Below are 24,133 nucleotides of genomic sequence, written 5' to 3'. Positions count from 1 at the left end.
GGTGTATATGTCAAAATGAGTTTAATGTATATTTTCTTTTACTAAAACAGCCTTGCATCAACGGAGATTACTCAATACCTTAAAGACTCAATCACTACTTGGGAAATACAAGCTGTCAGTGTGTCTCCAACAAAAGGCAAGGTTCTTCTGCATTATAAGAATGTTGAAATCAATAACTACATAATGTTTTGAAGGGCACCAATAGGCCAGGCTTTGATCAAATATTATACTTCATTTATTTTCATATGTGGAAGTTGCGAGAGTGGAGATGTGGGACAAACAGAGCACCAAACACAGAAGAAAAATGCTTCCACTGTTTGCTTTGACCGGAGTGTCATAATGTGCTCATCATTGACTAAAGACAGATATATTCCAAACATATATTCCAAAATGTTCAAAGGGAAGAAGGAGACTACTGTGGCTGACAAGTGAAGTCAGAGCCAAAGTAAAAGCAAAAGAGAGGGTACACAAGGAAGCCAATGCTAGTGGGAAGTAGAGGATTGGGGAGCTTTTAAAAACTTGCAGAAGGAAACTAAGAAGGTCATTCGGAAGGAAAAGATGAATTATGAGAGGAAACTGGTGACTAATATCAAAGAAGATACTAAAGGCTTTTTTAAGTACTGTATATGAGAGTCATAATCAGAACCAGGTTTACTATCACCGGCATGTGACATGAAATTTGTTAACTTAGCAGCAGCAGTTCAAGGCAATACATAATCTAGCAGAGAGAGAGAAAAAACAAATAATAATTAATAAAATAAAACATAATAAATATATACATCAGTTACATATATTGAATAGCTTCAAAAATGCAAAAACAGAAATACTGTATATTAAAGAAAGTGATGTAGTGTCCAAAGCTTCAATGTCCATTCAGGAATCAGATAGCAGAGGAGAAGAAGCTGTTCCTGAATCGCTGAGTGTGTGCCTTCAGACTTCTGAATCTCCTACCTGATGGTAACAGTGAGAAAAGGGCATGCCCTGGGTGCTGGGGTCCTTAATAATGGACACCGCCATTCTGAGACACCGCTCCCTAAAGATGTCCTAGGTACTTTGTAGGCTAGTGCCCAAGATGGAGCTGACTAGATTTACAACCTTCTGCAGCTTCTTTCGGTCCTGTGCAGTAGCCCCTCCATACCAGACAGTGATGCAGCCTGTCAGAATGCTCTCCACGGTACAACTATAGAAGTTTTTGAGTGTATTTGTTGACATGCCAAATCTCTTCAAACTCCTAATAAAGTATAGCTGTTGTCTTGCCTCCTTTATAACTACATCGATATGTTGAGACCAGATTAGATCCTCAGAGATCTTGACACCGAGGAACCTGAAGCTGCTCACTCTCTCCATTTCTGTATCCCCTATGAGGATTGGTATGTGCTCCTCCGACTTACTCTTCCTGAAGTCCACAATCAGCTCTTTCATCTTAATTACCTTGAGTGCCAGGTTGTTGCTGTGGCACCATTCCACTTGTTGTCATGTCTCACTCTTGTACGCCCTCTTGTCACCACCTGAGATTCTACTGACAACCGGGTGACCGGGTCTCTGGCACTGAGCCTGGTGCTGTTGTTCAGGAGAGAAGGAGAGAAGGAAGGAGAAGAGAAATGCGGTAGTCGTAGGGGATTCCATAGTCAGGGGAACGGACAGGAGATTCTGTGAGCCTGATAGAGATACCCGCATGGTGTGTTGCCTCCCAGGTGCCAGGGTATGGGATGTCTCGGATCGGGACCTGAATATTCTAAAGGTGGAGGGTGAGTAGCCAGTTGTCTTGGTAAATGTTTGTACCAATGACATATATAGGACAAAGGGGGGGGGGTCCTGAAGAGAGATTTCCAGGAGTTAGAAAGGAAGCTGAGAAGCAGGACCTCCAGGGTAGTAATCTCGGGATTGCTACCTGTGCCACGTGCTAGCGAGGGCAAGAATAGCCGGATCAGGCAGATGAATGCGTGGCTGAGAGACTGGTGTAGGGGGCAGGGCTTCAGATTTTTGGATAATTGGGATCTCTTCTGGGGAAGTATGACCTGTTCAAAAAGGACAGGTTACACCTGAACCCGAAGAGGACCAGTATCCTGGCGGGAAGGTTTAATAGAGCTGTTAGGGAGGGTTTAAACTAATTTGGCAAGGGGATGGGAACTGGAATGACAGAGCGGAGGAAGGGGAAAACAGAAATAAATCTAAGATAGCAGTAAAGATGTCAGGAAAGACAGGCAGGTGATGGGGCAAATTTGTAGCCATTGGGATGAGTTGTAGTGCAATAAAGTTGCAGTGAAATCAAAGCGAAAAGTATCAAATACTGGTAAAAGGTGTTGTACTTAAATGCACACAGCATAAGGAATAAGGTGGATCATCTTGTCGTACAGCTACAGATTGGCAGGTATGATATTGTGGCCATCACTGAGACCTGGCTAAAGGAAGCATGCCTCTGGGAGCTGAGCGTCCAAGGATACACGGTGTATCGGAAGGATAGGAAGGTAGGCAGAGGGAGAGGTGTGGCTTTATTGGTAAGAAATAATATTAAATCATTAGAAAGAGGTGATATAGGATCGGAAGGTGCAGAATCTTCATGGGTTGAGCTAAGAAATAGCAGGGGTAAAAGGACCCTGATGGCAGTTATTTATAGGCCTCCAAAGAGCTGCAGGGATGTGGCCTACAAATTACAACGGGTAATAGAAAAGGCTTGTCAGAAGGGCAGTGTTATGATAATTGTGGGGGATTTTAACATGCGAGTAGATTGGGAAAATTAGGTCGGCACTGGATCTCAAGAGAGAGAATTTATAGAATGTCTGCGAGATAGCTTTTTAGAACCGCTTGTTGTTGAGCCCACTAGGGGATCGGCTGTACTGGATTGGGTATTGCATAATGAACCGGAGGAGATTAGAGAGATTGAGGTGAAGGAACCCTTAGGAGGCAGTGATCATAACATGATTGAGTTCACTGTGAAATTTGAAAAAGAGAAGCCGAAATCCGATGTGTCGGTATTTCAGTGGAGTAAGGGAAATTACAGTGGCGTGAGAGAGGAACTGGCCAAAGTTGACTGGAAAGGGACACTGGTGGGAAAGACAGTAGAGCAGTAGTGGCTGGAGTTTATGTGAGAAATGAGGAATGTGCAAGACAAGTATATTCCAAAAAAGAAGAAATTTTCGAGTGGAAAAAAGATGCAACCGTGGTTGACAAGAGAAGTCAAAGCCAAGGTTAAAGCAAAGGAGAGGGCATACAAGGAAGCAACAGTTAGTGGGAAGACAGAGGATTGGGAAGTTTTTAAAACCTTACAAATGGAAACCAAGAAGGTCATTAAGAGGGAAAAGATTAATTATGAAAGGAAGCTAGCAAATAATATCAAAGAGGATACTAAAAGCTTTTTCAAGTATATAAGGAGTAAAAGACAGGTGAAAGTAGATATAAGACCAATAGAAAATAATGCTGGAGAAATTGTAATGGGAGATAAGGAGATGGCAGAGGAACTGAACGAGTATTTTGCATCAGTCTTCACTGAGGAAGACATCAGCAGTAGACCGGACACTGAAGGGTGGCAGGGAAGAGAAGTGTGCACAGTCATAATTACGACAGAGAAAGTACTCAGGAAGCTGAATAGTCTAAAGGTAGATAAATCTCTTGGACCAGATGGAATGCACCCGCGTGTTCTGAAGGAAGTAGCTGTGGAGATTGCGGAGGCATTAGCGATGATCTTTCAAAAGTCGATAGATTCTGGCGTGGTTCCGGAGGACTGGAAGATTGCAAATGTCACTCCACTATTTATGAAGGGGGCAAGGAAGCAAAAAGGAAATTATAGACCTGTTAGCTTGACATCTGTGGTTGGGAAGTTGTTGGAGTTGATTGTCAAGGATGAGGTTACAGAGTACCTGGAGGCATATGACAAGACAGGCAGAACTCAGCATGGATTCCTTAAAGGAAAATCCTGACTGATAAATCTCTTACAATTTTTTAAGGAAATTACCAGTAGGCTAGACAAGGGAGACGCAGTGGATGTTGTATATTTGGATTTTCAGAAGGCCTTTGACAAGGTGCCACACATGAGGCTACTTAACAAGATAAGAGCCCATGGAATTACAGGAAAGTTACATACGTGGATAGAGCGTTGGCTGATTGGCAGGAAACAGAGAGTAGGAATAAAGGGATCCTATTCTGGTTGGCTGCCGGTTACCAGTGGTGTTCCACAGGGGTCCGTGTTGGGGCCGCTTCTTTTTAAATTGTACATCAACGATTTGCATTATGGAATAGATGGCTTTGTGGCTAAATTTGCTGATGATACGAAGATAGGTGGAGGGGCCGGTAGTGCTGAGGAAACGGAGAGTCTGCAGAGAGATTTGGATAGATTGGAAGAATAGGCAGAGAAGTGGCAAATGAAGTACAATGTTGGAAAGTGTATGGTTATGCACTTTGGCCGAAAAAATAAACGGGCAGACTATTATTTAAATGGGGAAAGAATTCAAAGTTCTGAGATGCAACGGGACTTGGGAGTCCTCGTACAGGATACCCTTAAAGTTAACCTCCAGGTTGAGTCAGTACTGAAGAAGGCGAATGCAATGTTGGCATTCATTTCTGGAGGAATAGAGTATAGGAGCAGGGATGTGATGTTGAGGCTCTATAAGGCACTGGTGAGACCTCACTTGGAGTACTGTGGGCAGTTTTGGTCTCCTTATTTAAGAAAGGATGTGCTGACATTGGAGAGGGTACAGAAAAGATTCACTAGAATTATTCCGGGAATGAGAGGGTTAACATATGAGGAACGTTTGTCCGCTCTTGGACTGTATTCCTTGGAGTTTAGAAGAATGAGGGGAGACCTCACAGAAACATTTCGAATGTTGAAAGGCATGGACAGAGGGGATGTGTCAAAGTTGTTTCCCATGATGGGGGAGTCTAGTACGAGAGGGCATGACTTAAGGATTGAAGGGCGCCCATTCAGAACAGAAATGCGAAGAAATTTTTTTAGTCAGAGACTGGTGAATCTATGGAATTTGTTGCACGGGCAGCAGTGGAGGCCAAGTGATTGGGTGTATTTAAGGCAGAGATTGATAGGTATCTGAGTAGCCAGGGCATCAAAGGTTATGGTGAGAAGGCGGGGGAGTGGGACTAAATGGAAGAATGGATCAGCTCATGATAAAATGACGGAGCAGACTCGATGGGCCAAATGGCCGACTTCTGCGCCTTTGTCTTGTGGACAATGGCTGTATTGTCAGCAAATTTATAGATGGTATTTGAGCTATGCCTAGCCACACAGTCACGTGTATACAGAGAATAGAGCAGTGGGCTAAGCACACACACCTGAGATGTGCCAGTGTTGATCGTCAGCGAAGAGGATATTTTATCATCAATCCACACAGACTATGGTTTTCTGGTTAGGAAGTCAAGGATACAATTGCAGAAGGAGGTACAGAGGCCCAGGTTCTTCTACTTCCCGATCAGGATTGTGGGAATGATGGTATTCAATGCTGAGCTATAGTCGATGAACAGCATCCTGACTTAGGTGTTTGTGTTGTCTAGATGGTCTAAAGCCGTGTGGAGAGCCATTGAGATTGCGTCTGCCATTGACCTATTGTGGCAATAGGCAAATTGCAGTGGGTCCAGGTCCTTGCTGAGGCAGGAGTTCAGTCTAGTCATGACCAACCTCTCAAAGGATTTCATCACTGTCAATGTGAGTGCTATCAGGTGATAGTCATTAAGACAGCCCACATTATTCTTCTTAGGCACTGGTATGATTGTTGCCTTTTTGAGGCAAGTGGGAACTTCCGCCCGTAGCAGTGAGAGATTGAAAATCTCCTTGAATACACCCGCTAGTTGGTTGGCATGGGTTTTCAGAGCCTTACCTGGTACTCCATCAGGAGCTTCTGCCTTACGAGGGTTTACTCTCTTTAAAGACAGTCTAACATCGGCCTCTGAGATGGAGATCACAGGGTCATCGGGTGCAGCAGGGACCTTCACAGCTGTAGTTGTGTTCTCTCTTTCAAAGTGGGCATAAAGGGTAAAAGAGAGTCGAGGATAGATATAGGACCAATACAAAATGATATTGGGGATATTGTAATGAGAGATGCAGTGAAAGCAGAGGAACTGAATGCGTATTTTGCATCAGCCTTCACAATGGAAGATGTCTGCAGTATACTGGGCACTTGACAGTGTCAGGGAAGTGAAGTATGTGCAGTGAAAATTACAACTGAGAAGGTGCTCAGAAAGCTTAATGATCTGAGGGTGGATAAATCTTCTGGCCCTGATGGAATACACCTTGGGTTCAGAAGGAAGCAGCTGGAGAGATTGTGGGGACATTAACGATGATCTTTCAAGAATCGATAGATTCTGGGGTTGTACCGGATGACTGGAAAGTTACAAATGTTCCTCTGCTATTTAAGAAGGGTGGAAGACAGCAGAAAGGAAACTATAGCCCTGTTAGCCTGACATCAGTGGTTGGGAAGTTGTTGGAATCGATTGTTAGGGATGAGATTATGGAGTACCTGGAGGCACATGACAAGTGAGGTCAAAACCAACATGGTTTCCTGAAAGGAAAATCCTGTCTGACAAACCTATTGCAATTCTTTGAGGAAATTACAAGCAGGGTAGGCAAAAGAGATGCAGTTGACATAGAAACATAGAAAATAGGTGCAGGAGTAGGCCATTCGGCCCTTCGAGCCTGCACCGCCATTTATTATGATCATGGCTGATCATCCAACTCAGAACCCTGCACCAGCCTTCCCTCCATACCCCCTGATCCCCGTAGCCACAAGGGCCATATCTAACTACCTCTTAAGTATAGCCAATGAACTGGCCTCAACTGTTTCCTGTGGCAGAGAATTCCACAGATTCACCACTCTCTGTGTGAAGAAGTTTTTCCTAATCTCGGTCCTAAAAGGCTTCCCCTGTATCCTCAAACTGTGACCCCTCGTTCTGGACTTCCCCAACATCGGGAACAATCTTACTGCATCTAGCCTGTCCAATCCCTTTAGGATTTTATATGTTTCAATCAGATCCCCCCTCAATCTTCTAAATTCCAACGAGTACAAGCCCAGTTCATCCAGTCTTTCTTCATATGAAAGTCCTGCCACCCCAGGAATCAATCTGGTGAACCTTCTTTGTACTCCCTCTATGGCAAGGATGTCTTTCCTCAGATTAGGGGACAAAACTGCACACAATACTCCAGGTGTGGTCTCACCAAGGCCTTGTACAACTGCAGTAGTACCTCCCTGCTCCTGTACTCGAATCCTCTCACTATAAATGCCAGCATACCATTCGCCTTTTTCACCGCCTGCTGTACCTGCATGCCCACTTTCAATGACTGGTGTATAATGACACCCAGGTCTCATTGCACCTCCCCTTTTCCTAATCGGCCACCATTCAGATAATAATCTGTTTTCCTATTTTTGCCACCAAAGTGGATAACTTCACATTTATTCACATTAAATTGCATCTGCCATGAATTTGCCCACTCACCCAACCTATCCAAGTCACCCTGCATCCTCTTAGCATCCTCCTCACAGCTAACACTGCCACCCAGCTTCGTGTCATCCGCAAACTTGGAGATGCTGCATTTAATTCCCTCATCCAAGTCATTAATATATATTGTAAACAACTGGGGTCCCACCATTGAGCCTTGCGGTACCCCACTAGTCACTGCCTGCCATTCTGAAAAGGTCCCGTTTATTCCCACTCTTTGCTTCCTGTCTGCTAACCAATTCTCTATCCACATCAATACCTTACCCCCAATACCGTGTGCTTTAAGTTTGCACACTAATCTCCTGTGTGGGACCTTGTCAAAAGCCTTTTGAAAATCCAAATATACCACATCCACTGGTTCTCCCCTATCCACTCTACTAGTTACATCCTCAAAAAATTCTATGAGATTCGTCAGACATAATTTTCCTTTCACAAATCCATGCTGACTTTGTCCGATGATTTCACCGCTTTCCAAATGTGCTGTTATCACATCCTTGATAACTGACTCCAGCAGTTTCCCCACCACCGACGTTAGGCTAACCAGTCTATAATTCCCCGGTTTCTCTCTCCCTCCTTTTTTAAAAAGTGGGGTTACATTAGCCACCCTCCAATCCTCAGGAACTAGTCCAGAATCTAACGAGTTTTGAAAAATTATCACTAATGCATCCACTATTTCTTGGGCTACTTCCTTAAGCACTCTGGGATGCAGACCATCTGGCCCTGGGGATTTATCTGCTTTTAATCCCTTCAATTTACCCAACACCACTTCCCTACTAACATGTATTTTGCTCAGTTCCTCCATCTCCCTGGACCCTCTATCCCCTACTATTTCTGGAAGATTATTTATGTCCTCCTTAGTGAAGACAGAACCAAAGTAATTATTCAATTGGTCTGCCATGTCCTTGCTCCCCATAATCAATTCACCTGTTTCTGTCTGTAGGGGACCTACATTTGTCTTTACCAGTCTTTTCCTTTTTACATATCTATAAAAGCTTTTAGTCAGTTTTTATGTTCTCTGCCAGTTTTCTCTCATAATCTTTTTTCCCCTTCCTAATTAAGCCCTTTGTCCTCCTCTGCTGAACTCTGAATTTCTCCCAGTCCTCAGGTGAGCCACTTTTTTGGCTAATTTGTATGCTTCTTCTTTGGAATTGATACTATTCCAGTTCATCCATGCAATCCTTAAATGCTTGCCATTGCATATCCACCGTCAATCCTTTAAGTGTCATTTGCCAGTCTATCTTAGCTAATTCACGTCTCATACCTTCAAAGTTACTCCTCTTTAAGTTCAGAACCCTTGTTTCTGAATTAACTATGTCACTCTCCATCTTAATGAAGAATTCCACCATATTATGGTCACTCTTACCCAAGGGGCCTCTCACGACAAGATTGCTAATTAACCCTTCCTCATTGCTCAAAACCCAGTCTAGAATGGCCTGCTCTCTCGTTGGTTCCTCGACATGTTGGTTCAAAAAACCATCCCGCATACATTCCAAGAAATCCTCTTCCTCAGCACCTTTACCAATTTGGTTCACCCAATCTACATGTAGATTGAAGTCACCCATTGTAACTGCTGTTCCTTTATTACACACATTTCTAATTTCCTGTTTAATACCATCTCCGACCTCACTACTACTGTAGGTGGCCTGTACACAACTCCCACCAGCGTTTTCTGCCCCTTAGTGTTATGCAGCTCTACCCATATCGATTCCACATCTTCCCGGCTTTTGTCCTTCCTTTCTATTGTGTTAATCTCCTCTCTAACCAGCAATGCCACCCCACCTCCTTTTCTTTCATGTCTATCCCTCCTGAATATTGAATATCCCTGAATGTTGAGCTCCCATCCTTGGTCACCCTGGAGCCATGTCTCTGTGATCCCAACTATATCATAATCATTAATAACAATCTGCACTTTCAATTCATCCACCTTGTTACAAATGCTCCTTGCATTGACACACAAAGCCTTCAGGCGCTCTTTTACAACTCTCTTAGCCCTTATACAATTATGTTGAAAAGTGGCCCTTTTTGATGCTTGCCCTGGATTTGTCGGCCTGCCACTTTTACTTTTCTCCTTACTACTTTTTGCTTCTACCCTCACTTTACACCCCTCTGTCTCTCTGCACTGGTTCCCATCCCCTTGTTGTGAACTAACCTCCTCTCGCCTAGCCTCTTTAATTTGATTCCCACCCCCCCAACCATTCTAGTTTAAAGTCACCTCAGCAGCCCCCGCTAATCTCCCTGCCAGGATATTGGTCCCCCAGGATTCAAGTGTAACCCGTCCTTTTTGTACAGGTCACGCCTGCGCCAAAAGAGGTCCCAATGATCCAAAAACTTGAATCCCTGCCTCCTGCTCCAATCCCTCAGCCACGCATTTATCCTCCACCTCATCGCATTCCTACTCTCACTGTCGCGTGGCACAGGCAGTAATCCTGAGATTACTACCTTTGCGGTCCTTTTTCTCAAAACCCCTTCCTAGCTCCCTATATTCTCCTTTCAGGACCTCATCCCTTTTCCTGCCTATGTCATTGGTACCTATATGTACCACGACCTCTGGCTCCTCACCCTCCCACTTCAGGATATCTTGAACACGATCAGAAATATCCCGGACCCTGGCACCAGGGAGGCAAACTACCATCCGGGTCTCTGGACTGCGTCCACAGAATCACCTATCTGACCCCCTTACTATCGAGTCCCCTATCACAACTGCCCTCCTCTTCCTTTCCCTACCCTTCTGAGCTACAGAGCCGGACTCTGTGCCGGAGGCACGGCCACTGTCGCTTCCCCCGGGTAACCTGTCCCCCCCAACAGTACTCAAACAGGAGTACCTATTGTTAAGGGGCACAGCCACCGGGGTACTCTCTATTACCTGACTCTTCCCCTTCCCCCTCCTAACCGTGACCCACTTGTCTGCCTCCTGTGGCCCCGGTGTGACCACCTCCCTATAACTCCTCTCTATCAACTCCTCACTCTCCCTGACCAGACGAAGGTCATCGAGCTGCAGCTCCAGTTCCATAATGCGGTCCCTTAGGAGCTGCATCTCGATGCACTTGGCGCAGATGTAGACGTCCGGGAGGCTTAGAGACTCCAGGGCCTCCCACATCCGACACCGAGCACACCAAACTGCCCTCACACTCATACTGCCCCTCTCCTCAAATAACAACAGAAAATGAATACCAAACCTTCCTCGCCTCGCCCGTTTCCGCCTTAGCCCGTTGAGCCGAAGCCCTTAAGCCTTCACTCTGCTCCTGGCTCACTCCGCAGCCCGCAAACTCTGCTGCCCGCTGTATGAGGCTCTGTTCCTTTTAAATCTGCCGCGCTGCACTGCCCGACGTCACACGCCTGCGCAGTCCCGCCTCTCTGAACGCCGTTGGAGAAAAAAAACCGAAAATTTCAAAAATGTCTTTCTCCATACTCCCGCTCCGACTCTCAGACTTCCTTCTTCGAATCATAGTGTACTTGGATTTTCAGAAGGCCTTTGACAAGGTGCTGCACATGAGGCTGCTTAGCAAGATAAGAGCCCATAGAATTACAGGGATGTTAGTAGCATGGGTGGAGCATTGGCTAGTTGGCAGAAAACAGAGTGGGAAGAAAGGGATCCTATTTTGGCTGGCTGCCGGTTACCAATGGAGTTCCACAGGGGTCGGTGTTGGGGCCGTTGCTTTTTACAATGTATGTCAATGATTTGGATTACGATATTAATGAATTATTGTCTAAATTTGCTGATGATGCAAAGATTGGTGGAAGTGTGGGTATTGTTGAGGAAACAAAGAGCCTGCAGAGAGACTTAGATAGTTTAGGGGAATAGGCAAAGAAGTGGCAAATGAAATACAGTGTTGGAAAGTGTATGGTTATGCACTTTGTTGGAAGAAATAAATGGGCAAAATATTATTTAGATGGGAAGAGAATTCAAAATGCAAAGATGCAAAGGGACTTGGAAGTCCTGCAAGATACCCTAAAGGTTAACCTCCATGTTGAGTCAGTTGTGAAGAAGGAGAATGCAATGCTGGCATTTATTTCTAGAGGTACAGAATATAAGAGCAGGGATGTGATGTTGAGACTCTATAAGGCACTCGTGAGACCACACTTGGAGTATTGTCTGCAGTTTTGGGCTCCTTATTTTAGAAAGAAGATACTGACATTGGAAAGGGTTCAGAGAAGATTCACAAAAATGATTCCAGGAATGAAAGAGTTACCGTATGAGAAATGTCTGGCAGCTCTTGGGCTGTAGTCCCTGGAGTTCAGGAGAATGAGGGGGGATCTCACAGAAAGACTCCAAATGTTAAAAGCCCTGAAAAGATTAGATATGGCAAAGCTATTTCCCATGGTAGGGGATTCTAGGAAAAGAGGATACTACTTCAAGATTGAAGGACGTCCTTCTAGATCTGAGATGCAGTAGTAAATCTGTGGAATTTGATGCCACGAGCGGTTGCAGAGGCCAAGTCATTGGGTGTATTTAAGGCAGAGATAGATAGGTTCTTGATTAGCCAGGGCATCAAAGGGTGTAGGGTGAAAGCAGGGGAATGGGGATGACTGGAAGAATTGGATCAGCCCATGATTGAATGGCGGAGCAGACTCGAATTGAATGGCCCACTTCTGCTCCTATATCTTCTGGTCTTATGGCCATTGGAGAGTGTAGGATACAAAGGATGCAGGTTCTATTTATGAGGCTGAAATCTAGAATAGAAATGTAAAATACTGTTAATGTATAACTGGCCAGGCGGCATCTATCAAAAGAGAAAAATAGTCCTTTCCACAGAACAGGGAAATGTTAGAGATGCAATAAATTTTAAAATGCACAGTAAATAGAAAGGGGACAACAATAGAATGTGGTGAATACAGAAGAGGTGAAGTAACTGGCATAATGGGTCAGGAAAAAGGGAATGGCCGAATAATTGTACTGGGGTCTGGGCCTTTTTCACATTTGCAATTTATCAATGACAAAAGAAGAAAGTAGTTCCTTGCCAGTAAGTCCATCCATTTATTTCTGTTGGGTCATCAGATCACATCAAGGTATACTGCATATATACTAAGTCAGTTTTAAGTGCAATGGTGCAATGGTGTTCCTATTGAACATGGAACGGTGGAGCTCAGTACAGGCCTTTCAGCCCACGATGTTACACCAACCTTTTAACCTACTCAAAAATCAACTTATCTTTTTCCTCCCATTTAGTCCTCCATTTTTTTTCATTCATGTATGTATCTAAATTGCTTTAATGTATCTGCCAGTACCACCAGTTGTATTTTCCATGTACTTATCATTCTTCGCGTAATACCTAACTCTGGCATCCCTCTGACACTTTCTTCAATCATCTTAAAAGAATGCCCTCTTGCATTATCACTGTTGCCATGGTGAAAAGGCACCTGCTATCCTTTCTATCATCTTGTACACCTCTTTTGGTGGAACATTCCATCATCACATTGAAATTATATGGGTGCTTTTATACATGTTATCCGTGTTATGCTGTTTCTTCAGTCGGTCACAATCACCAGAAGAAAAGATGCAGAAAAGACAAGTACTGTCAAGGAAGGTTTATGTGCTACTAAAAGAACACAAGGGTTATCTATTGTTTAAGATAGATGCCAGAGAGAGAGGCAGACAAAGAACAGTTCTTGGGAACGGTTTCTTGGGAACAGCCGCCTAGCTAGGACATTGGTGCATTGTTGTGGAATATCTGTTAAATCGGGGCTATGGACAATTCTGATTTGATGGAGGCAGATGTGAAAGCACAGAGGGACATCTGGAGAAATTTCTGAAATGCCCGTCTGCTGCTGTCGTTACTGCACGATCGTGAATCTTCCTGAGGGAAGTCCTCAAAATCCCCAGCTTTAGCTGCTGTTGGCGACCGAGATTGAGGTCGAATCGCTCGGATAGTGATGGCGCTCAGTACTCGGTGTCGGAGAGCTGATCAGAGGCTCGAAGTTTTCGGATGACCCAGAGTCAGACTGTGGTCAGGCATGGCAGGGAGAGTTTTTCTTCCTTCTCCCGTCTGCGTGAGATGTGGGACATTTGAGAGACTTTGAACTTTGTACTGTGCTCATGGACTCTTCTTCATCAAGTTATGGTATTGTTGCACTGTTGTAACTATATGTTATAATTATGTGGTTTTGTCAGTTTTTTCAGTCTTGGTCTGTCCCGTGTTTTGTGATATCACACCGGAGAAAATATTGTATCATTTCTTAATGCATGTGTAACATTCCGTTATATTGGCTCGTGAATGTCTAGGGGAAATCCTGCCCAGCACCTGCTTCAACAGTCCCCTCAGGGTCAATCGTCGCCCGAATCAATCTCAAACATCAATCATCAGCCAGCACACCCAGTAAATTTTAACACATACACTTTATAGATATTACTAATTCTAGGGCATTAATATACATTTGATACAGAGAGGAAAGTAATGGGAAAAAAAAGGCGCCAACACTTATCAAAGTCCAAGTTCTTCGCGCGCTACCGTTGGAGCTCAAATTCGACGTCAGACGACCACCCAAATTCCGTCGACCCACGGCTCGGGACCACCCGAAGTGATCGACCGGAGCCTCTCCGCACGTCCGCCGTCCTCCTCGTTTCTCCTCCCGACTACGGGCCAAAACTCAGTCCACAGTCATACCATACAGCATGGCATCCGAAAACAAAACGATACATAACCACCCATTGGCTAATAGCACCCTCTTATCACCCTCTAAACCACAATAAGCTGCTAGCGCAAACTCTCTGCAGCGTTAAAACACAACAAAGCCGCATTCCACAGATTAACATAACAAAATCGCCATTTTAAATGTAACAAAAGAAAGACCCCGTACACATGCATTACTAAATGACAATAAAAGAGGACTGCATGTCTTCATAATCTAATATCATCGACAATCAGGAGAGGTCTGTATTGAAATCAGGAATATTCTAATTTTCAAGGTGTAAACCTAAATGGACTTGCTGCTGTAAGTCTTTTGAAAATTATTACTGATACATCAACTGAAAAATTTCTTCCTCAGGGAAACTGTACATTATCATTAAAACTAATACTATTCATTCCAGGTGCAGTTTACCACTTGAATAGACACATAACATTGACTGTAACTGGATAAGCTGTGAATATTTATTAGCCCATGCCTTTGACCATTGTTACTGAACCTCAGCAACCTTCTCTAATTGAAAGTAAAAGCATACAAAATGTGAATGGTCATTTTTGTAATATAACACTTCTATAATCTTTTAATGTCTGTACCTCAAATCAGAGATGATTTGTATTATATTATGGCAGAGCAGTCTATTTAAATCTGTATCAGTTGATGGGAATGCAGAAGTTATTCCTTCAAAATATGAGGTTAACATGAAGGAAATTAAGTTTATTCTCTGTTTTGAAAGTAATTTGGTTTCACTATGAAATATAACAACAGATACTGTAAGTGTGGAGCCTATTCTGAATACTAAAACTTCTTGTTTCAGGAATTTGCATTGCACAACCCTATGAACTGACGGTAATGAAAGACTTTTTCATCGACCTTCGACTTCCATACTCAGCTGTTCGCAATGAACAAGTGGAAATTCGAGCAGTCCTTTACAATTATCATACTTCAAAAATTCAAGTAAGTTTGGCAACGATATTCGATATTCTAAAGACTTCAGTCACAAGGAGATCATTGTAAATCCTGCAATGAATGTAATGGAGTTGTGTAATGGGGTGTAGAACAGGTTAAGTGAATAGTGTTGCATTTATAACAATGGTCCAAGGTCAGAAGTGTAACTGGATGAAGAGGAGTTACAGGAGAGGGATCAGAGATTGAATGTGAAGAGGCAAAAGATTTAAATTTTCTGGAAGGTGATACAAACAGACAAAATCATGTTGTAACACACACAAAAAATGCTGGTGGACGCAGCAGGCCAGGCAGCATCTATAGGAAGAGGTACAGTCAACGTTTCAGGTCAACCCTTCGTCAGGACTAACTGAAAGAAGAGCTAGTAAGAGATTTGAAAGTGGGAGGGAGAGGGGGAGATCCGGAGTGATAGGAGAAGACAGGAGGGGGAGGGATGGAGCTAAGAGCTGGAAAGTTGATTGGCAAAAGGGATACGAGGCTGGAGAAGGGAGAGGATCATGGGAAGAGAAGCCTAGGAAGAAAGAAAGGGGAAGGGGAGCCCAGAGGATGGAGACAGGCAAGGAGTTATAGTGAGAGGGACAGAGGGAGAAAAAAGAGAGAGACAAAAAGGGGGGGGCGGGAATAAATAAATAAATAAGGGATGGGGTACGAAGGGGAGGAGAGGCATTAACGGAAGTTAGAGAAGTCAATGTTCATGCCTTCAGGTTGGAGGCTACCGATTATGGAATATAAGGTGTTGTCCCTCCAACCTTCATCTTGACAGTAGAGGAGGCCAGGGATAGACATATCAGAATGGGAACGGGACGTGGAATTAAAATATGTGGCCACTGGGAGATCCTGCTTTCTCTGGTGGACAGAGCATAGGTGGTCAGCGAAATGGTCTCCCAGCCTGCGTCGGATCTCACCAATATATAGACGGCAGCACCGGGAGCACCAGACGCGGTATTTCACCCCAGCTGACACTTCACAGGTGAAGTATCGCCTCACCTGGAAGGACTGTCTGGGGCCCTGAATGGTGTGAGGGAGGAAGTGTAAGGGCATGTGTAGCACTTGTTTTGCTTACTAGGATAAGTGTCGGGAGGGAGATCGGTGGGAAGGGATGGGGGGTATGAATGGACAAGGGAGTCGTGTAGGGAGCTTGTTGTCAATCATGTTGTCTTGTGTTCACCATTGGTGGAGTGGAGGGACAATAGATGTGCATTGCATGAAGCTGTAGGGTGTGAAGAGGACAGATGATAGTCTGAAGGGCATGAAAGAATCTGAACAAGACAAATGTAAGTTAGAATCTCTGAGAAACGCAGGTCAGTGAACAAAATGGCTACAGCAGTACAGGAGGTGTTAAACAGAGATGAAGGATAGAGAATAGACGAGGACAGTGATACATCAAGAGGATATAGAACTGCTTTTAAATGAAATGGTGAGACAGATATTAGACAAAAGTCAATGTACATGAATATGAAATCGGTGGACAGGATCAATTAAAGCTCAGAAGGAAAATGTGTACTAAGTTAATACTGGAGAAGTTCTATGGAACTCCAAATAGGGAGAAGGATATGGAAGATGCAATCTCCACCAGGGTCATGACTAAGGAAATGGGATGTTATGTTGGAGCTGTATAAGACATCGGTGAAGCTTAATTTGGAGAATTCTGTGCAGTTTTGGTCACCTACCTACAGGAAAGATGTAAATAATGTCAAAAGAGTAAAGAGAAAATTTACAGGGATGCTGCCGGGTCTGAAGGACCTGAGTTGTATGGAAAGATTGAGTAGATTAGGACGTTATTCCTTGGAATGTAGAAGATTAAGAGGAGATATGATAGAAATATTTAAAAAATGAGTGGTAAAATAGGGTAAATGCAAGCAGGCTTTTTCCAGAGGTTGTGTGGGACTAAAACTAGAGGTCATGGGTTAAGGGTAAAAGGTCAAAAATTTAAAGGGAGTATGAGGGGAAACGTCACTCAGATGGTTGTGAAAGTGTGGAGTGCGTTGCCACTGCAAGTGGTGCAGTGATTTCAATGTTTAAGAGAAGTTTGAATAGGTACGTGGATGGTAGGGGTATGTAGGCCTATGGTCCCGGTGCAGGTCGATGGGGGTAGGCAGTTTAAATGGCTCTCTATGGCCTGTTTCTCTGCTGTACTTCTCTATGACTTTGACCAAGGGCTATATGCAAAGACTATAAATATTGGGAGACTTCAATATTACACCATTTGGATAATTAGAATCAAGAGAAGAAAATACTGAAATGTGTTCAGGTGATCTTTTTAGCCTATTGAGGGAGGCATTGCCATCTTTGTGCCAGGGAATGAGGTGAGACAAATGGGCCACATGCTAATGGGAAACTATTTTGGTGAGTGATCATTATTATCATCATAATATTTAGGTTAGTGGTGGAGAAGGCAAGGAAGAACAGTGGAATTCATAAAGTGGAAAATGGCCAACTTCAATGAGATGGGGGAATGGCTTAGCTAGAATAAATGGCATCAATGGTTGAGAGGAAAAGAAAAGTGTTGATAGGAAAAGTGTGAAATCTTTAATGAGATATTTCAGCTACAGGCAGTGCACATGAAATAGCAGGGAAACAATTATGAGGTTCATTTCAGTGTAAGGGAGAAGGAGAATATCATTAAATAACAGAGGGTGCATGATCTATTTCATATACATTCAAGTTCTGAATGCATTAAATAAAGAAGGAATCGCGACAAGCAAAGAGACATTATGAGTAGGTAATTCAGCATTATTCTACTGGCATACAAGTCATACACAGGCAATAAGAGATTGGAATGGACCTTATTGGGAATGGGTTATGTTTGGTGGATAAAATTGTGACAATTAATATTGGAAGGTTTGTTGAGAACAATAATGCTAATATATTGACAGTTCAAGAGAGCAGAAATGAGGTATATGAAGGTTGAAATGTGATAGAAGGTCCAGTTATATTTAGAAGAAAAGCTTACTAGGTCCCATTGAATTACATCCTATGTTTCACAAAGAAGCAGGCTTGGAGAAAGCTGGAAACATGCTGTTCTAAATAGTCATTGATATGGGAGGAAGCAGGGAAATGGAAAATAGCAAATGTTACATCCATGTCCAAGAAATGGTGCAGGAATACTTGTAACTACAGACCCTTCAGATTAACATTCGTGACACAATTTCCTCTGAATGTATGAGGAACAAAAATAGAAAATAGAGCACAACATTATAAAGACAATTTGGGAAATAGAAATCTAGAGGTATGTGTGCATCAAATGTTACACCCACCCTGAACACTATTCCTGAAACAGATGATCTGGTGATTTCTTGCATTCTTTGCAGCAGTTTGCTAAATTATTTTGAAATTGCAGTAGTGACCACATCTAAAAAGTAATATACTATAATGCCTGCAAATGGTTCTGGGATATGTTGTATTTGTTCATTAAAGTAATCATTGTGTATTTTACATAGAAACATAGAAAATAGGTGCAGGAGTAGGCCATTCGGCCCTTCGAGCCTGCATCGCCATTTATTATGATCATGGCTGATCATCCAACTCAGAACCCTGCCCCAGCCTTCCCTCCATACCCCCCGATCCCTTTAGCCACAAGGGCCATATCTAACTCCCTCTTAAATATAGCCAATGAACTGGCCTCAACTGTTTCCTGTGGCAGAGAATTCCACAGATTCACCACTCTCTGTGTGAAGAAGTTTTCCTAATCTCAGTCCTAAAAGGCTTCCCCTTTATCCTCAAACTGTGACCCCTTGTTCTGGGCTTCCCCAACATCGGGAACAATCTTCCTGCATCTAGCCTGTCCAATCTCTTTAGGATTTTATATGTTTCAATCAGATCCCCCCTCAATCTTCTAAATTCCAACGAATACAAGCCTAGTTCATTCAGTCTTTCTTCATATGAAAGTCCTGCCATCCCAGGAATCAATCTAGTGCACCTTCTTTGTACTCCCTCCATGGCAAGGATGTCTTTCCTCAGATTAGGGGACCAAAACTGCACACAATACTCCAGGTGTGGTCTCACCAAGGCCTTGTACAACTGCAGTAGTATCTCCCTGCTCCTGTACTCGAATCCTGTCGCTATAAATGCCAGCATACCATTCGCGTTTTTCACCGCCTGCTGTACCTGCATGCCCACTTTCAATAACTGGTGCATAATGGCACCCAGGTCTCGTTGCACCTCCCCTTTTCCTAATCGGCCACCATTTAGATAATAATCTGTTTTCCTATTTTTGCCAGCAACGTGGATAACTTCACATTTATCCACATTAAATTGCATCTGCCATGAATTTGCCCACTCACCCAACCTATCCAAGTCACCCTGCATCCTCTTAGCATCCTCCTCACAGCTAACACTGCCACCCAGCTTCGTGTCATCCGCAAACTTGGAGATGCTGCATTTAATTCCCTCATCCAAGTCATTAATATATATTGTAAACAACTGGGGTCCCAGCACTGAGCCTTGCGGTGCCCCACTAGTCACTGCCTGCCATTCTGAAAAGGTCCTGTTTATTCCCACTCTTTGCTTCCTGTCTGCTAACCAATTCTCTATCCACATCAATACCTTCCCCCAATACCATGTGCTTTAAGTTTGCACACTAATCTCCTGTGTGGGACCTTGTCAAAAGCCTTTTGAAAATCCAAATATACCACATCCACTGGTTCTCCCCTATCCACCCTACTAGTTACATCCTCAAAAAATTCTATGAGATTCGTCAGACATGATTTTCCTTTCACAAATCCATGCTGACTTTGTCCGATGATTTCACCGCTTTCCAAATCTGCTGTTATCACATCTTTGATAACTGACTCCAGCAGTTTCCCCACCACCGACGTTAGGCTAACCGGTCTATAATTCCCCGGTTTCTCTCTCCCTCCTTTTTCAAAAAGTGGGGTTACATTAGCCACCCTCCAATCCTCAGGAAGTAGTCCAGAATCTAACCAGTTTTGAAAAATTATCACTAATGCATCCACTATTTCTTGGGCTACTTCCTTAAGCACCCTGGGATGCAGACCATCTGGCCCTGGGGATTTATCTGCCTTTAATCCCTTCAATTTACCTAACACCACTTCCCTACTAAGATGTTTTGCGGGTAACTAGTTGGTTGTTGGATCCCTGGTGAAGACCTCAGGTTCTGCATCATGGATTCTGTTGTCACTGGACTCAAGTCTCCAGATGTTGACCAAACAGTGAAGAACTTTCAGAAGCCACTTAGTACCTGGGACCTTGGATTCTGTAGTTCTGTGTGCTATTCCTGGATGAAAGAGCTGCTGTGAATTGGATATCTTCACTTCAAGGACCTGCCAACGAATAGGTAGTTGCCTACATTACGGAATCCCTGCTTGCTAGTTTCCCATAGGTGTTCTGTAACTTAGAACTGCTGTACAAATTCAAATGTTTTTGTAAAGTTGAGCAAAACTTTGCATGCTCATTAACAGAGTTGAGAGACAACAGGAAAGTGAGAATATTTTATTGGCTTCTAACACAAGTACTGAGTATGAGGTTCACTCTGCATGCTGCCCTTGATTCTATGCTATTACACAAATTTCAGGCCAAAAAGTAGAAGTCGAAGTCCATCTCATCTTAATAAAATAAGGGTAGACCATGCAGTCATTGAGCCTGCTCTATGATCCACCACTTATTGGAGCTTGGAGCCATAGAGAGATCCGTCAGGGAAACAGGTCTTTGTCTCACAGAGTCTGTGTTGTTAATTAACCACCTGCTTGTGCTAATCATTCGTTAATCCCATTTAGTTTCTCTCCACATTTTCACCAACTCCTCCTGGATACTACCACACACCTACATGATAAGGGCAATTTCTGTGGCCAATTAAACTACCAGCCAGTGTGTCTGTGATGTGGGAGGAATCCTGAGTCCCAGGGGAAAGCCCTGCAATCACAAGGAGAATGTGCAAACTCTGCACAGAAAGTAACCATGTTGAGATTGGTCCAAGGTCTCTGGCATCTCTACAGATTTTGCCACCGCGTCACCATTGTTGGTTCCCTGTGTTCTCCAATCCCATTGTATTCTGAAAATCTGTCGACTTTAGCTTGGAATCAACTCTTCTATGCAACTCACGGTGGCCAATTCCAAAGATCCACAATTCTTTGAGAGAATCAAATTCTTTCTACAATGCTAAAATGGCGGATCTCTGATCCCAAGCTTGTGCCTCTTTCCAGCCTTGGAGTTTAGAAGAATGAGGGGAGACCTCATAGAAACATTTCAAATGTTGAAAGGCATGGACAGAGTGGATGTGGCAAAGTTGTTTTACACGATGGGGGAGTCTAGTACGAGAGGGCATGACTTAAGGATTGAAGGGCGCCCATTCAGAACAGAAATGTGAAGAAATTTTTTTAGTCAGAGGGTGGTGAATCTGTGGAATTTGTTGCCACGGGCAGCAGTGGAGGCCAAGTCATTGGGTGTATTTAAGGCAGGGATTGATAGGTATCTGAGTAGCCAGGGCATCAAAGGTTATGGTGAGAAGGTGGGGGAGTGGGACTAAATGGAAGAATGGATCAGCTCATGATAAAATGGCCGAGCAGACTCGATGGGCTGAATGGCTGGCTTCTGCTCCTTTGTCTTATGGTCTTATAGTCTTATGGACACAGCATCCATCCTGGGAGGTAGCTCTAGAACCTTGTCTTACGTTTCTCAGCCAGTTCTCAAATCTTTTCCTTTAAGACTACTTGCTGATCCCAATCTAATGAATATCTATTAGAAGAATTTAATTGTTAGTTGCTTGAGATTACTGGATTGAAAATAGATCTTCTACTATCAACCATCTGTCATTAAACTATTATTTATGCTGCTATATTCATTTTTATATATTATGTAATATTGTTATATGTAATTACATATGGATTCTTCAAATCTTAGGGCAACACAATGTGCTTTACAGTCAATTTTGAATTGCTTGAAGGTTAGTGTGGAGACACAGTAGAGTCGCGGCTAGCAAAATGCTATTATGGTGCCAGCAATCTGGATTCAAATCCACCCCTCTTTGTAAGAAGTTTCAACATTCTCCCTGTGACTGTGTGGATTTACCCTGGGTACTGTGATTTGTGTCCACATTTGAAAGATGTATGGGTTAGTAGGGTTTTTGGTCATGTGGGTCTGTTACTGTGCTGTATATCTAAACCTATTCATGATTAAAATGTATAAAGCACAAAACAAGTGCACACACAGCAAGAGCCCACAGACTGCAATGTGGTAATAGGTGGATAAATTGCTTTCATGATGTTGTTCGAAGCAAACATATTGGTCGCAGAACTGGCCCGCTTTCTTCAAATGAATTGCAAAGGAATCTCTTACCAAGGACTCATGCTAACGTCCTTTAATGATATATCTGGAAAAGCCTTTCAGGACATAGTGATGTGATACTGAGAGAAGTTTGTTTTTACATTTACTGTTATTACATTTTTGGCACTTTTAAAATTCCAGGTTCGTGTAGAGTTTCCATACAATGAGAAGCTGTGCAGCAATGCAAAACCAACAAAACGATATTCTGTTAAAGTCACTATTCCTGAACAATCATCTACTGTGGTGCCTTATGTTATAGTTCCACTGACTGAGGGAGAAATAGTAATTGAAGCCAAGGCCTCAGTTATGCATGTCTTTGTGATTGATGGAATAAAAAAGCAGCTCCGAGTAGTGGTAAGTTCCAAATAATTAAACTTCCAACATCCAGCAACGTAAGTGATTATGAAAGATTTGTTTCACATCAGGTCAGATGTCTGAAATAGTATTGAACTGCTGATACAAACCTTTGGATTGCTCAAAATCTAAATTTGAAAAGTGCAAACATTTGAACAAACTTGAACATTTGATAGTATTCCTGGGAACATAATTAAGGAGTGGCGATTGGGCAGAAGGATAATCCAGCAGTTGCTAAGTATTTTGTTGAATTCACTGTTAATGAATAAACAGTTTTTCTAGCCTGTGATGATGAAGGAATGGTGAAATATTTCAAAGTCTGATGATATGGAACCTGCAGAAGAAGATGGACCTGTGTGGCTCCTTGCAGTGTCTTATACACTAGAGTTAATCGTGTTGAAGGGGATACTGAAATCTATTATCAGTCAGCTCTGAGCTCTCACACATATAAACCGAGGTGTATTACATGGACAGTTGCATGGAATGCAGAGTAAATAACTCTTATAGTAAATGAACACCTAGAAGAAACCAAACCTTTACATATTTCCTGTATCCTTTCTTCCTGTAGCCAGAAGGAGTAAAGAATGAACTCCTGGTACATAATTATTTTTTGGAACCCAAAGGTAAGTGTCCACTATGTTGAAACCCCTCAAAATATGCAGTTGTCAGTAACAATATACTCTATTTAAATTGTCCCTCGATTTTGTTTCACTAGAATGTTATCAAACCAAATCTGACACTGGAGATAAAAATAATGTTAGGGCAAATGACCAATAATTTAGTCAGAACAGATAGAAAGAGAAACTGTAACTATAACAAATCTTCTGTGGTAACTATGGAGAGAGAAATGGAGTTGATTCTTATGTTGATACTATTTGGTGCAGATGAGGAAAAGATAAAAGAATAAGGATTTAAGGTGCAGAGCAAGCCAAAGAGTGTTCATATAATAGAGCAAAAATTAGTGGGAAGTTAGAGGATTGAGAAACTTTTAAAAATCAGCAGAAGGCAACTAAAAATATCATAAAGGAAAAGTTGGAATACGAAAGTAAGCTAGCAAATAATATTAAAGAGGATACCAAAGGTTTCTTCAAGTACATAGTCTAAAGAGAAATGAGTGGAGATATTGGTAGTACTGGAGGACAAGGGAATGGCAGACCAACTGAATACTGTAGGTATCTTGCATCAGTCTATACTGTATGCCAGAGATTCCAGAGTGTCAGGGGGCAGAAGTGTGTGAAGTTGCCAATACTAGGGAGAAGGTTCTTTCGAAACTGAAAGGTCTGAAGATAGTTAGGTCACCTGGACTAGATGGTATACACCCCAGGGTTCTGGAAGAGGTGGGTGAAGAGATTGTGAAGGCATTAGCAATGTCATCGGTGCAACTTCAAATGAAAAAGAAGGCGTGGTTTCCAAAAGGAAAAAAAATTGTTTAACAAATCCATTGTAATTCTTTGAAGAAACAAAAAGCAGGATA

General features: G+C 42.9%; 1 protein-coding gene across 2 annotated transcripts in view; it reads left to right on the top strand.

Annotated features, from left to right (window-relative positions):
* LOC140191934 (venom factor-like) overlaps window positions 1-24,133 on the top strand; it is a 264,302-nt gene that overhangs the window by 139,076 nt on the left and 101,093 nt on the right. For both annotated transcript variants that reach the window (XM_072249822.1, XM_072249823.1), the window contains exons 19-22: window positions 51-136; window positions 14,876-15,015; window positions 22,447-22,659; window positions 23,228-23,282. In XM_072249822.1, coding sequence (XP_072105923.1) covers window positions 51-136; window positions 14,876-15,015; window positions 22,447-22,659; window positions 23,228-23,282 — 494 coding nt within the window. The remainder of the gene's footprint in view (window positions 1-50; window positions 137-14,875; window positions 15,016-22,446; window positions 22,660-23,227; window positions 23,283-24,133) is intronic.

This window comes from Mobula birostris, chromosome X (genome assembly GCF_030028105.1).
Source record: "Mobula birostris isolate sMobBir1 chromosome X, sMobBir1.hap1, whole genome shotgun sequence".
NCBI classification, from domain to species: domain Eukaryota; kingdom Metazoa; phylum Chordata; class Chondrichthyes; order Myliobatiformes; family Myliobatidae; genus Mobula; species Mobula birostris.
Note: the sequence above shows the minus strand (reverse complement) of the source record. Positions and strands in the feature narration are given on the sequence as shown.